Source organism: Cheilinus undulatus, linkage group 16 (assembly GCF_018320785.1).
Source record: "Cheilinus undulatus linkage group 16, ASM1832078v1, whole genome shotgun sequence".
Lineage (NCBI taxonomy): Eukaryota > Metazoa > Chordata > Actinopteri > Labriformes > Labridae > Cheilinus > Cheilinus undulatus.
Window position 1 is genome coordinate 3,935,097 of NC_054880.1, and position 15,289 is coordinate 3,950,385.

Here is a 15,289-nt window from a genome sequence, read left to right on the forward strand (position 1 = left end):
TAAGACCCGTTGGAAAAATTGCAAGTATTTACATTTGGCACTGTTGGATCTTGAGAAGTAGAGCTTCAAAATGCAAAAAGAAGAAATAGGAGTGAGAAAAAACAAATTTGAGTAAGGAATTTATTGAAAACAACAAGTATACTTCAATAGGCTGTTCGAGGCAGGATATTCATAGCTTTATTTTGAAGGATGGAAATGTGTACCTGGGGTAACGTTTTTGTTTCTGGGTCATAAAGGCTTTTCCAGCTGAGCATTGTTGTGTTTAGATAATCCAGCATTCTGCGCCAGCTTACAGAGTGGACTTTTCTCGTCCTTCTTTGACTCTTGGATGTTTGTAAAATGTCCGGGTTTTAGAGTCTTCCAGGTTTGTTTTCTTTCTTCCTCTGTAAACTTGTTTAAGATTAACAGAGGTTTGTATGTTTGTATTTAAGCTGGATATATGGATGGATCGACAGACAGACAACAAGTAGTCATGCATTCTCTTTTCTGAAGATTAAATGAATCTGTTTCTTTGAACTAACTTTCGATAATTTGACATAAAGCTTTCTCAAAGATAGCCTAAAGTGTATTTTCTCTTCACATAATACAGATGAAAACAAAGCTGATCGATTTATTCAATGAGGCTGAATCAATTCTGAGAAAATGTCAATATACAGGACAACACAACATTTGCAAACCACTCAGCACTTAGGTTGCAGCATAAAGGGCTAAAACTGTATTACAGACTCAACGTTAGTCTTCAGAGGAGATTAGGTGCAAAATCTAAAAGTGCAATGATGTTCAGGAGGGCACAAATGATGCAGACATTAAGAAATCTAACACCACAGTTTAAACTCATTATCATGGTGAGGCAATGGGGAGCAGTGTCGCCCAGCAAAGAGGATGCTCTTGGATGGGTTATGTCTTATGAAGAAGACGAAGGGATGGTCAGCAATGAAGCAGAGTGGCTTAGAAAGGTTGATACTCGCATAACTAGAGAAAAAGGTGGCTGCAGCTGCCTCTGTCCCCGTCTCGTTCACCTCCACAAACGCCTTGTGGACGACCTTGGACAGGACCAGCTCCTTGGCAGGGGACATACCTGTCACAGATGAGGAAGACTCCATTCATTTTTAATGCATAATACATCAGTAAATTTTGTTTTGCTCTAATAAAAAAAGTTTTATGTTATACCAGAGAAGTCACACATCCCCATGTCGAAGGCGTCCACCATCCCCATGCTCATCAGGACGCCCATCAGGTCGTACGTCTCCTCCATCTTGAACCGAGGTAGCTTAACCATCACCTCCACTTCTTGCATCATGTTGGTCCACCTCTCAAAGTTCTCATAGGTCAGCTGCATCTCCAGCTGAATATGTGAACAAAGCCTTTGTTAGATCATCTACAGTCTCGCCTTTTTATTTGAATGGATGTTTAGGTCCTACCTTCTCCAGACCCGTTGTCTCGTCCTCTATTTCATTGGGCAGAAAGATGAGCATGCTGAGCTCCTTTCCTTTGTAAGGCATCTCCAGGATCTGTTTAACAGAGTTTCAAAGACTGTTGCAGATCTATCATACCACTGTGGCAAATACTTGATCAGCCAAAACTACAAAAAGGAAATTGAGCATATAGCGTTAGTTCAGGCAGACCACAGAGTTAAGCGCTGCCATATAGTTGAAAGCAGCTGAGATTCATTTAAGCCCTCATCAGCTGATAATATTTGTACACACTTTACAGCTCCAAACTTTAGTAACTGCTAGCCAGGATGTTAGCAGCAGTGCTACTGATCCAAAAAACATGCATTGATATCATCAGTAAATCACAACTGGGGAGGGCCCATTTTGTGGGTTCGTCAGGGGCCTGGCCAAATCTGTGGACGGGCCTGATCACAGAGTCTGGAGGAATAACTGTGATCACTTTAAGTCATATTGAACTATTGCTATGGTCATTGACCTGTAGATTCTTGGTTATCTTTTAAGCAGAACAGAAAAAAACACATTTAAATCAATGACAGGTTTCAGATTTATGTTTTGTTTATCTGTTTATAACTGATTATCTATCTGACAGTTGGATTACCTGGAAGTTGGCTTCAGGGATGTCGGCCAAAGGAAACTTAGATTTAATCCTCATCATCTTCACTGTCTTAGTTTCATTCTTCAACAACAAACAGAACATACAGAAATAGGAGACACGTTGTGTTGATGCAACATTGTCTCGAATCTACTTATATTAGGTTATGTGGGTCTGTGGCCGGGAGGTCTCACACGAATGCATATCCAAAATGATTTGCATGAACAAAAAAACCCAAATGCAAACAGCTTCGACTGAAATCCAAGTAGCTGCAACACAAACGCAAACAAGTAAATATCCCGCAACTCACTGAAACACGACTACGAGCTGCTGAAGAAAAAAAAAACGTGTCACTGACCGCAAAATTCAAAAGGCACTTAATCCAATCAGACTAGGCATAATAAAATCATAATAGCCAGCTTAGAGTCCCTGTAAAGTGAAATCCAAAATTTGGGTCTAAACACACAAGATATGTGGGAATAAGCAGAGGTGGAGAAAGTACAAGGCTATTATACTCTAGTAAAAGTACAGCCTCTCTGATTAAAATCTAACTGAGTAGAAGTAAAACTACTAGTCTATTAAACTACTCAACAAAAAGTAAGTCTTTTAAAATGTCCTCAAAGTACTGAGCACTGAGCAGGTACTTTTGATACCTAAGGGGCTTTAATAGTGGAATATGACCTGTCCTTAATGTGCAATAACAACAAGAAGCAGCACTGAAGGGCCCTCACACCCCAGCACATGTCCAGAGGGTTTTCTGTAGGTCTGGTGATGATCCACATGCAGATCAAGAGTCATAAGCTTAGGCTGAAAGATATGTGAGTGCAGAATGTTTAAAGGCGTTTTAAAGGACAAAATCAAAATTCAGAGGAGGAAATTTTCAATTAGCAGAAGAGGGAGCTGTGGCAAAATGATGAAATTGATGCATAAAAGTATTCAGAGTCAGAGTGTGATCATCTCTGTTAAGTTTGTTGATCATTAACATAAGCATTGTAGCGCTATCTAGAATCAAAATAGTTTGCACAGCTCACAGTTTGCATAACTTAAGATCTCCATCTTGTCAAGAAAAAGCACAAAAAAAAAATTGAAACAATATGAAAAAATCTGTGCCAACAATTTCGTCCAGCCCAATTTTGAGTTTTATGTAAAATTATGTCAATTTTGGCTTTTTTCTTCTGTTTTTGTTGTTGTTGTTCCAATGCACATAAAACATGTGAATACCAAAAACATTTGTAATCACAACAATTTCTGGGAGAAATGGTGTATTTTTTGGAAAATACACCATTTCGGAGTGCAAGTATTCAATGACTGTATGTGTGACTGAATTTTAGACCACTGAGAAGTTTTTCACCTCTTTCCTGGCTGGGTTTAAATTAGGCAGGGCAAATATAGAGACCCACCATGTCAGTGGTCCCCTAAAACTACAATGACATAAAATCATAGAGCAGTCCATCTCAGCACAGTCCGCCAAATTTCCCAGATCTATCAGTCACATTGGCCTATGGGTAATTAAAACTATAGTAAACAGGGGAATTTGACCCAGAAGATGGACTTTGTCTCTGCTCTGCCACAGAGCCAGGCAGCAGCAACTCTGATCAGAGTTCACAGTAAGGTGGTAATCCTAATCGACATGGAACCGTTTTATTTTGAAGAGTAACATCAGGAGAAAAACTGATATCAGCAGGTCTGACCAGGAAGAATCAGATTCACCCAGACATTAGAGCAGTGGTTCTCAACCTTGGGGTCGAGACCCCATTTGGGGTCGCGTGACACTGATAGGGGCTCTCCAGATGCCTTAACCCTTTTACTCCTAAGCCTCAAAATGGCCGCCTGGATGATTTTTCTTATTTTAGCCATAAAAATGGCAGAAAATGTCCTATGAGGAAGGGATTTTGCCCATTTTTCCAGAACACTTTGAACTTTCAATATCTGGCTATCATTTACAATTTACTGCATGTTAAAAGAGTGTTTTAACAGTTTAAGATGAAGAAAACACTAAAACGGAATATGATCTTTAGAGTTTTAGTGAGAAAAAAACACAAAATGTACATGAACAACAGATTTTTCAATTTAAATCATAAATTTGAACAGTATTAAATATATTTACAATAAATAATTTGTAGTGCTGTCTCTCAATGTGCAAATAAAGGCTAATAATTAAAATTATACAGGCCTTTTTTCCCTCTTCTGTCCTCTCTGGCTGCAAACACTCTCCCTTCTCACTCAGAGGTCTTTGTGGAACTGTCTTGTGTCTTTGTGGAACTGTACATCAACATGCCTATAAACGTTCTCATTTCTTCCGGCGTAATATCAGTCCAGAAGAATTGTTTTTCCTTTCTCCAGGTGTTTGGCTGAATTCTGATTTGTGTTTTCACACAGAAGTTTGAAAACAGAGGCATCCAAAAAGTTGGAGGTTTCATCTGGTGGTGGGTTTCCTATATTGAGTGAGGTTGGATACCAGGGGTTTTGGGTCAAACCTCAGTGGCTGTGAGACTCCATTGTCAGGCTCTGCCTTATTCTTCCACCTTGGATGATGTGATGAGCAGCTTTGCAGTCTCATAATATCCCCAAAACCTCCAGCATCCTCATGGCCTCTCCCTCTACTGCCCTGAGTGTGGTTTCTGCCTCTGCCTCTCTCTCTCTCTCTCTCTCTCTCCCCCAGGTCTCCCTCCTGCTCCTCATCACAAGACAAACTAAAAGTAGTGGAGAAAAATAATCAGCTGGTCACACACGACAAAGTGCAAACAAGGCATGGCACACTGCAAACATCCACATATACGAACACAACTTTCCACACGACACCAAAAAAGTTGCAAAGTAATGCGTGCGCCATATTACGGAGTTACACACGTACAAAGCACAAATACACATACGCTGTACAAACTTACTGACTTGGTACGTGTTCTAATGAAGCCACTACACATCATAAGCGTTGATTTACTCATACAACAATAATAAATAAACTAAAATCTAGACAGAGAGTGCTTCATTCATCCAGAAATCAACCTGGAAAATCAACTGGTCTAACGTTACCTCTCATCGCCAGAAGTTGCTCAGTCAGCTGCTCCTTCGGTCTCAAATCCATCTGTGAACCTCAGTGGAGGTATTATTACCCAGGAGAGCCGTGTTCCAGGCATTTTTTATGAAAAATTCGCTGCTTTCTTGACTTTTTTTCTCTCGCTCTGCCTCGTTTCTCCGCTCTGCTGTGTGTCTCTCTGCTGGCCTGTGTGTGAGGGAGAGGGGAGAGAAAGAGGCATACTCTCATGCTCCCCTCAACAGCTGGAGTGAAACTACCGTAATAAACCCACATCGACTGTAAAGTGTAACTTCTCAGCTTTCAGAAACCGTTGGAATTTTTTTGATAGCACTAACTATCGCAAAGTTATGGTAATCCAAAGACAGCCTGCGCAAATGTGTCGGCGCCGACATACTCGGAGTAAAAGGGTTAAAAAACTAAGAATATTTTTTAAATTACACTGCTGCTACTTTACACAAAATTTTACAAAATGTTAATCCCTTTTCATCATTTTAACTACAATTTTAGCACATTTTTGCCACTTAAAACCATTTGTGTCAATTTTAAACCCTTTCCACCACTTTTTTTCTGCCTGTTTTTGCCTCTTCTAAACCAATTCTTGCCACTTTCTGCCCATTTTAAACACAGTTATCCCATTTTTGCCAGTTTATATCAATTTTCCTCCCAGTCCACAGTCAAAGATTTTGCACTCTAAAGCCATTTCAGTCACTTTTTAAATATAAAATATGGTTTTCACAGCTTAACTTCACAATGGACGATGGTTTTGCTGACCTCCATGGGCTCCCAGTTTGGCTGGGTCCCAAAACGCTTTCCCCTTTATCCCTCCTAATGGGTGGCCTTGTCTGCAAATGACTACTCTTGCATGTTCATGGCTGTGTTCAACCACCTTCAGGTAAAGTGGGGTCCCTGCTCTCTGGCACCTTTATTTTGGGCGTCACTGGCTAAAAAAAAAGTTGAGAACCACTGCATTAGAGTATATGTATTACCTATATGTGACCTGTGTCAGGAACTTTTTATCTCTAATGACTCAGTGACTGTCTCTGACGCTGAAGTATGACACATATTTCTCTAATGTGCTGCCTCATGTGAGCAGGGAGAAGTTCTTATTAAGAGGAGAGCTTATATTGATCATGTTGATGAGGATAAGAGAGCATGTGTTTCATCTCATACCAGATGTACCTGATTTAGCATATGACCTATAGTTTCCCAACAACAGATATAAGGCTAGTGGAAATGCAGAGTGGCTAGTAACTTTGCAAAACCACTAGCCAAAGTGGCTGGTGAGCAAAAATGTTGATGTCAAGTCCTGATTGCAGTGACTTGCCGTTTTCTTTCACTGGGGCTGCAGCTTGTTGGATTTCAGTCATAGTTTGCTGCATCGGTGTGAATGTAAAGCATTTTGGAGATGCATTGGTGTGAGACCTCCTGGTCACCGTATGTCAGCATTACTTCACACATGCAGAGCTACCTTGGTCAGCCTGAACGGAGTGGGCCATGTCATCCACTCCTCAAACTGTTCGCTCCACTTTCCCTTAAAGTAAATGGCATTGACCAGCACCAGCCTGGTAAGGCTGTCCACCACACCCTGAGCCAGCAAGTCTTTGATTTTACCTGGAGGTAGATAAAACAGATGTGGAAAAAAATGAATAGATAAAAAATAAATAGAATAAGACCCTGTGTGCATAGCTTTTGTAGCACTAGCAGCCTTTCTTTTCAATTCAAAACCGATCTCATCCAATGTTCTGAGGGCTCAGCACCCTGAAAGAACTAAACCTTCAGGTGTAGCAAATTTGTATTTCATTTAATTTATTTGAACCATGTTGTGTGTAGCCTAAATACCATGATATAAGTTTCAGGCCAATTCGCTCTGCTCTCATGTGTATAAATGGCTGTGACTGTAGGTGTGATCCACCTTGTGTCTTGCCCTCCACCCAGTTGTTGATGTTGAGTCTTGCAGCCTCAAAACCAGTGATGAAGTCTACCATCTCCAGCTCTGCTTCATAGTGCTTCTTTGTGCTCTCTAAGAACTCCTGGAAGAATGACAAAACAACACAATAAAACACTGCTGATGCCAAAGGAGACAAGAACCACAGAGGTTCTGAGACAGAAGGAGACCTCCTGCTCTGCTCTGATCAGTGAAGACCTGAACGCAGCTGTGTGTTGATGCTTGCATCCACTTTTCCTGGGCGTATTATTATTGCTGGGGTGCAAGAGCCCTACTTATATTCAAATTCAAGTCTTGGTCATTCAAAGTCATTTTGGTTGTATGCCTCATTTTTTATTTACACCTATAATAAGTACATTGTGGAGCATGAGGCCCCCTGCTGTTGACTACCTTTGCCTAATGGTAAATTCTCCCATCATCCATCACTCCATGAGCCCTGATCCTCTCCAGATTATCAGACTCTACACAACCCACACCTAACTACAGATGTGATAAAAACACACCTCCTCAAACTGGCAGCTCTTCTCCCCATACAGCCTGTTGGCCACACTGAGGGCATACAGAGCGCCTGCCTTGTTCAGCTCCCTCAGCAGCTGGGTGAAGCCGGTATGGACTTCATCCTGACACTCCTTGGTTTCCAGACACTGCAGAGAAAGAGTAAGACCGTGTGAGAAACCAGATCTTTATCAACAGTTTACAAGACCGGAAAGCTTGATCGTTAGAAGTGCATTCAGGGTGTTTCAGGGGTCTGCATTAGTGTGTATTTGTGTGTTTCCTCCACCTCTGACATCTGTGCAGCCGTGTTGCCTCTAGCTCCCAGCATCAGCATGGCCAGAGCTGAAGAGATGCTGAAAGGGGAGAAGAAGATATTTGCCGTGTTGTCATTTTCACTCAGCTTCTTAAACAGAGCCAGACAGAAGCTGGTGTTGGCTTTGGTCAGAGGGCTTGAAAATGCCATTGTGTCTGTGAAAAGGTAAATACAGAGCAATGAATAATCTTACTCTGCTAAAAAAATGAGGTTTGTGTTTTTTTGTATTCCTGTAAGTTTTGAATAAATAAATGCAATGTTCCGATTGGCTGTATAAAGCAGCTCTGCTATTAACTGTTTAAAGCAGAGCTTAAATGACCTGTATTGAAGCAGCACTCCCTTTGAATATTAAAAGTCACTGCTCCTTTTGACTCAATGGATACAGTGCTCCTATTTGCTTTTTCAAAGCAGCTTGTAACTCAGTGGGCAACTTCACTCATGGTGCAAATGTGTGCCACATCCAAAACAACAACAATCCACCAGAAACATGAGCAAAAGAATCCACACAGGTATCACTGTACAACAGGAAACATCCAAACACAACTAAACACATCTAAAACATGTGGAAACACTCTGCCCAAGGGCATGATTGCTCTGATGTGAGGAAGAAGTCTGGCTGTACCATGGAGAGTGCTGCTAGAGTGCTTTAGATTATTTTGACTGGTATTGAGATCATGATTATGAAACCCAATCATCACATGCATTTATGAAACACTTTGAAAAAAGAGCAATAAAGGAAAATGACTGAGTAGGAAAAATATAAGTATTCAAAACGATGAACTAAGCATGCAGCACAGTGATTTATTTAAATGATTATTATAGAATTCAAACTCACACAGCCTCCTAAACAGATCCAGAGGGAAGGTGAAGACTTTGGAAAGAGGGTTTGAATATGCCATCACGTCTGTAAAAAAGGAAGGTACAGAGCAATAAATTATCTTACGAACTTTAAAAATAAGGTTTTTTATTTATAATTTGTAAATAACCTGTGGCATGCAGACTTTTCCTCACTTGCATTCATTCTGCCTATCCAAAATTGGCATTACAGATATCGACGTCATTTTGACTAGGCGAAATGACGTCACTTTTGCCATTCATATGAATGGGGTTCGTCATTTCTTACATCCAAAATGTGAATTACGGATATCTGCAAATGAATTGTAGATATCTGTAATTCTAATTCAAAATATCTCTAATTACATTTTGATTAGGCAGAATTAGAATTACAGACATCTTGATGCATGCCAGGGGGTGGCTATTTCCGGCAGAAAAAAGGCCGCTTCACAACTTCCGCCCAATGTTATGTGCTGAGCCAAAATGGAATTTAAACCGTCCTATACTGCCTTAATTTGTCCGTTTCGCTGTTTTTTTTTTTTTTTTTTTTTTTTTTTTTTTCGATTGTTGTTTGTGTTTACTCTACCATCATTGCTTGGCATCAAAACATGCTGAAATGTTTCAAAAACAGGTTAAAAGTACCTCTGGACATCGTTGCTGCTTGCTATAATGTTCATCTTCAGCTAAATTTAACTCTCATTGACAGTCAGCTCAGGAAACTCATGCAAACAGCGGGTAGACCGCAACGAATCTGCCACCAAACGCCATTCTTTTCTCCCAACTGGAAGTGTGGGCGAGGTCCAATGCCAAATGGGGAAGCAGTTCCTGCATAGAGCCTATTCTATACAGTTCAAGATGTCTGTAATTCTAATTCTGCCTAGTCAAAATGTAATTAGAGATATCTTGTATTAGAATTACAGATATCTACAATTCATTTGCAGATATCCGTAATTCACATTTTGAATCCGAAATGAACCCCATTCACATGAATGGCAAAAGTGACATCATTTCGCCTAGTCAAAATGACGTTGTAGATATCTGTAATGACAATTTTGGATAGGCAAAATGTATTTCCGGGTATCCGAAATGTTCTTTTTGACTAGGCGAAATTGAATTACAGATATCTACAAAATTGAATTCCGGATAGTCAAACTTAAGTTTTAAATGTTAAAACCGCTTACCCTATACCGCTGTTGGGGAACTGAAGGTAAACGACATCAAACTGCTGTCAAACTTTTACGAGATGATCGAAAATCGATGAGTTTATAAGAGCCCTGACACTTACTGTTAGAGGTTTCTCCGTGGTTCAGTATTTGTAGGTCACTGAATTACGCACCTAATGATTCATCAGTTTAATTATTAACAAATCGACACATCTCAACATGACAACGAGGAAGTACGTTTCTTCATGCTCGTTCGGAAAAAAAATGCAATTTCCGCCATCTCCTGATGAATTATCCCGTGTTCACCACTCGATATCAGTGTTGTTATTTTATACTGGCTCTAGGTTTAGGCTGTAGGCTTCACAATACTCACATGGTCAAAATGCCTTGCCAATATTTTTCATCCACACTGGACACTGTTGAGGATTAACGGCAGTTAGCATGCGTTATTTTTTATTTTAGTTTCTTTTTCTTTCTTTCTTTTTTTTTTTTTTTTTTTTAATTTATTGAAGTTATTTTTGTTACAAAGTAAATCTGACAATATTGAGATTTTTACCATTACAAGGATATTGCTTAAGGAACGTTGTGAATACGTTTGTTGATCATAAGGTCAAGGATACAAATTGATGACAAATTCATCAACATTAACATACAACATAGACAAGTATGAATAAAAAAAATATATAATAATAACGAAAAAATATATTCAAAAAGTGCAAGGGTTCTGAATGCATAGCAGAATCAAATGTAACAAGATAAAGTGGGTAGAATATCACTTAAATGTACAAGGGATGTTAGCCTGTTCTTAATTATTGTCCATTTCAGTGGAGAAGTCTTTAAGGATGTCATAGAGCTTTTGTGTTTTTACCTTCTTTCAGTGGTTTTTAAGAAAGATTTAAGTATATTTTAAACTAATTCAAAAAGACAGACGATTTTGGGGGTGACTTCATAACACAACTCTTGTAAATATAGAATTTAGCAAGACATACAATTACATTACAGCAGAGTTCATCATTCTTGTCTCATAAAAATAAACCAAAGGTTATATCATCTCTGGGTATATAAGAGGGAAATGGTGTAATCTTCTGTTTAATCCATTTGTGATATCTCACCAAAAGCTGCAAGAAAGAACACATGGTCTGTTGTTTCTATATAATTTTCACATAGTGTAGACAGATTGTCATCAGTGTTAAATTGTATTATATTTTTGGTTAGTTTGGACGTCAGTCCTTCCAAGTTAAGATCAACCTTACATCTCCGGGGTGCAACCGAACGATGACACAACTTAAAACCTAAGAAGTTTCATCATAGAGTTTAAGGTGGACACCACAACTGGTAGCTAAAACAATAGGTAGGAACTGAGATATTTATTGAACCTTCTAATAAAATGATTTAAAAATATAATAACATTTCATATACTTTATTTGTATCACATTTGATACATGAGTCAACTGATAATCCACTTGGATGATGTTTAAAATCATTTTTCAGCTTATAATCATGGGGTTTTCAAGGAAATTATTGAACATGTTTGTAAGATTAAGCTCTAAAAAAAATCACGTCAAATATGACACGTTGCTCTAGTCTTCTCGACAGGGAGAGGAGCTTCGAGGTGAAAAGGAGCATAATACAACTAAATTCAGTTTTCTTCCTGTCACAGTGAAGTGTGAAGACGATGAAGAAAAACCTCAGTCCTCACAGCATAACTGCTCAGAAGATTTAAGACTAAACAAGTTTTGAATGATCACATGGTAGTTCTGTCATGGTTTGGGTTTAGTTGTGTTAATTTTTAGTTATTTGGGTTTCTGGTGCTCCTTGTGTTTGTTTTTCTACCTCCTGTGTTCCCTTGTCTTTGTGTTACCAAGTTTTAGTTTCAAGTTGTGTCAGTTTCCCTCCATGTGTTCCTTGTGCTCCTGTTCAGTGTTTCCTGTTTTATTTTGTAGTTTTCTTCTCCTCGTGTGTGTCCTCTGGCTTTCTTCCTGTCCTTGTGTTTTTCCCTCCACCCTGATTGCCTTCATCTGTGTCTTGTTCTCCCTCACCTGTGTCATTGGCCTCACCTGTCTCCCAGTGTCTAATCACCCCCTGCCTATTTAGTTTCTGGGTCTCCCTGTGTCTGTGTCAGTTCATCTGCATAGCCTGCCCGTGACTCCCTTGTGTGTATTCTAGAGTGATTTTCTTCCGGGTTTCCCTTGTGTCCTTTTGGTGAGGTTTAATACATTTGTTGTAGTTTTTTTGCATTTTTAGTTAATTAAAGAGTTTTTGTGCCTTTGCATTTGAGTCCTTCCCTTTTGAGTTTTTACTAATCCTGACAAGTTCAGACCAAAGAAAAACCCTTCAGCTGCTCTGAATGTGGTAAGAGATTTACTCACAGAGAGAGTGTGACAATACACATGAGAATTCACAAAGGAGAAAAAGCATTTGGTTGCTTTGAGTGTGGTCAGAGATTTACCCAGAGAGGAAGTTTGACTTCACACATGAGAATTCACACAGATGAGAAAGCATTTGCCTGTTCACAGTGTGGCAAAAGATTTAACTGCCAAACAAATTTGACCACACACGGTAATTCATACCAGGGGAAAAAAACTCTAGTCACTCTGCTGATTTAAGTGTGGCAGCATATTAAACTTAAAGTTTAATCTAAGAGTTCGTCTGACAATTTACAGAAAAGCGAAACTCTTCTGCTGCTCTGGATGTGATTAAACATATCACCAAAAAGATGACCAGTTAAATGCAAATTCACACAGGAGAGAAACTGATTAGCTGCTCTCTTTGTGGCTTAAATTCTAAGGCACTCATTAAAAGTGCAAAGACACTTATTATTGGATGAGGACCGGAAACCATTATTATTGTTTACCCTCTGAAAACTGTGAGCATCTGGGGAGACAGAATTCCAATTTTTAGTGTGTTAAAATGTTAACAAGGTTGAAATAGCCAAATATAAACTGTGTGTTGTCTGTAAGATTTCAGACTTTCACTTAAATTGTGAAATTGCTAAAAAGATATGTTCTAAATGCCAACACTATATCCTTTGTGTTAAATGTAAGATTTCAGACTGTGGTAATACGTTCTGGTGGAGTCATCCCTTCGAAGATTCACAAAAACTCACAGAGAGAGAGACCATTTTAAGGTGAAATCTTTAATTTTTGATACGGATGATTTCAGAATGGTTTATACTGTTTGTTCGTGATAACCAATTATTGTTCGGTCAAAAATGGACTTGCATTTTCAGAACAAACAGGACACCCTCATTTCACAAAATCTTGTTTTTTTCACTTTTTTCTCTCAGCCTTCACGTCAACAGACCCACGTCTGACTAGGATTAAACTCTAGTAGGCAAATGTCAGCTGAGAGGAGGAGCAGGAGAGCAGGGCCAACCAAACCTTGGGGTGGGGTTAACTCCCCACATGACATCATGATGGGAAAATCCAAGAACAGCTTGTTACAGCACACATGTTCTAAAAGGTGGAGAAAAAGAGGGGGAGGGTTCTGATTCTTAGGGGGATTGTGGACAGGCCGGGGGCACATATTTTTATTAGAAAAGCCTGAAAAGTGTATTTTGCATAATATGTGACAGGTGTGAACATTAACTTACAGTCATTAAAATGACAATAAAGCTTTCTCATGAGACTGAACTGATTCTGAGAAAGTATAAATCAACAGAACAAAAAAACAACAATTGCAAACCACACAGCACTTAGGTTGCAGCATAAAGGGCTAAAACTGTATTACAATCTCAAAGTAAATCTAAAAGTGCAATGATGTTAATGAAGGCACAAATGATGCAGACATTATGAAATCTAACAACACAGTTTAAACTTATAATCGTGGTGATGCAATCACAGAATGGGACCTCAGGATATGATCGCTGCAATAAACTGTGGGGGGATTTTCCTGCCACTCAAAATTGGGATTACAGTAAGAGAGGGATTTGTAGAGAAACGCTACTTCAAGCATTGCCATGCTCACTGAGGGGAGAAGTACAGCCCAGCAAAGAGGATGCTTTTGGATGGGTTATGTCTTATGAAAAAGAGGAAAGGGTTGTCAGCAATGAAGCTGAGTTGCCCACCTAATTCATCAAGAGAAGAAATGTTGGCTGCAGCTGCCTCTGTCCCTGTCTCGTTCACCTTCACAAACGCCTTGTGGACGACCTTGGACAGGACCAGCTCCTCAGCAGGGGACATACCTGTCACAGATGAGGAAGTGTCCATTCTTTTTTTATGCATAATACATCAGTTAATTTTGTTTTTCTCTTAAAAAAAAGACTTACAGACCACCACCCAAAGTAAGGTTTATGCCACAGCTTCCCTAAATTAACAGCATTGGTAAATACCAAAATCATTTTTTATGTTTCTGAAATGGTTAATACACCAATATGTAGAAGCTCTTTAACCCAAATAATATTTTTAATGCCAAAATATAATTATTATTGTTATACATGGATTTTCAAATTTACTGATTTGAAAAAAAAAACTGAAAAAATAGTAAAGCAGATTATTATTGCTTGACTAATATGTAAAATCATAGTTATTTACTGTCATTCCTGAACAGAAAAATGAGTTTTAGTGGTTGAATGTTTTGCTTGATTCATTTCTGACTTCTCTGGGAAGACCAGTGAGCTGGCTCAAATTTGGGTGAATTCAGTTTAAAATTCCTCATTCCTGTTCAAAATGGTAAAATGTGGAGAGCTCACTGAAAATGAAAGAGTCCGCATTAAAGCACTTCATGATGCTGGATGGTGGATGGTCTTTGAGACAAATATCACAGGTGGTCTAAAAAATATGTTAAGCACTGTATCTCCAAAATGTCGATGATTTTTTTGGGAGATTTCATGGCAGTTTTCCTCAAAACATACAGAAAAAAACTTCCTGAAATTTCCAAGAAACTCCTTTAAGACTGTATTACTGCTTCCAAAGTCTAAATTCAATTCCAAAATATAAACAATTTCCCCTGAGTTCCAAGGATTAGTAAAAATTTCAAATCAAATACCACTGAGCATTCAAATTAGAATCCAAAAACCCTAAAATAAAGCCCAAACTGACTCTAACCTTCCACTATCCTGTTTCATCAGTTAGCCTTAGTGAGAATGATTAAAAATCAATGAGTTTATATGAGTTATTCACAGATTCACGAAGAACAAATGTCCGGTTCAAAAACCCTGAAACTCACTGTTAGAGGTTTCTCCGTGGTTCAGGTGTGTTCAGAAGTTTTTGTAGGTCACTGAATTACCCACCTTTTATAATTCATCAGTTCAATTATTCACAAATAGACACACCCGTGAGTAAATCCAGCTAACATGACAACGAGGAAGATAATTTCTTTATACTCCTTTGAAAAATGGTTCATTGAACATTATCGCCACCTACTGTTACAAGTGGGAATGGGTTCGCACGGGTTACACAGCAAAGTCTGTGTAGTCAAGTTAACACTGCCAGAGATAATACTGACACTTTGACAGA

At 39.0% G+C, this 15,289-nt stretch overlaps 1 protein-coding gene and 1 long non-coding RNA gene across 5 annotated transcripts; one reads left to right on the top strand and one right to left on the bottom strand.

The window, feature by feature from the left end:
- Positions 1 to 123: 123 nt before the first annotated feature.
- Positions 124 to 15,023, bottom strand: LOC121523997 (leukocyte elastase inhibitor-like). Of its 4 annotated transcripts, XM_041809143.1 has the most exons (11): positions 15,000 to 15,023; positions 13,900 to 14,016; positions 8,672 to 8,740; positions 7,810 to 7,991; positions 7,532 to 7,672; positions 6,996 to 7,113; positions 6,552 to 6,694; positions 2,053 to 2,130; positions 1,422 to 1,511; positions 1,171 to 1,345; positions 124 to 1,078 (listed from the first exon to the last, which is right to left on the bottom strand). In XM_041809143.1, the coding sequence occupies exons 2-11, from the start codon at positions 14,012 to 14,014 to the stop codon at positions 816 to 818; spliced, it is 1,374 nt and encodes a 457-aa protein (XP_041665077.1). In that variant the 5' UTR covers positions 14,015 to 14,016; positions 15,000 to 15,023; the 3' UTR covers positions 124 to 815. The 4 variants fall into 4 exon arrangements, with proteins under 4 accessions (XP_041665077.1, XP_041665078.1, XP_041665079.1 ...); XM_041809144.1 differs by lacking the exon at positions 2,053 to 2,130; XM_041809145.1 differs by lacking the exons at positions 13,900 to 14,016; positions 15,000 to 15,023 and adding an exon at positions 9,956 to 10,067.
- On the top strand, positions 11,969 to 13,309 carry LOC121524000. Its single transcript, XR_005993083.1, has 3 exons — positions 11,969 to 12,035; positions 12,878 to 12,960; positions 13,120 to 13,309. It is a non-coding gene; the product is annotated as an uncharacterized LOC121524000 (long non-coding RNA).
- Positions 15,024 to 15,289: the final 266 nt, after the last annotated feature.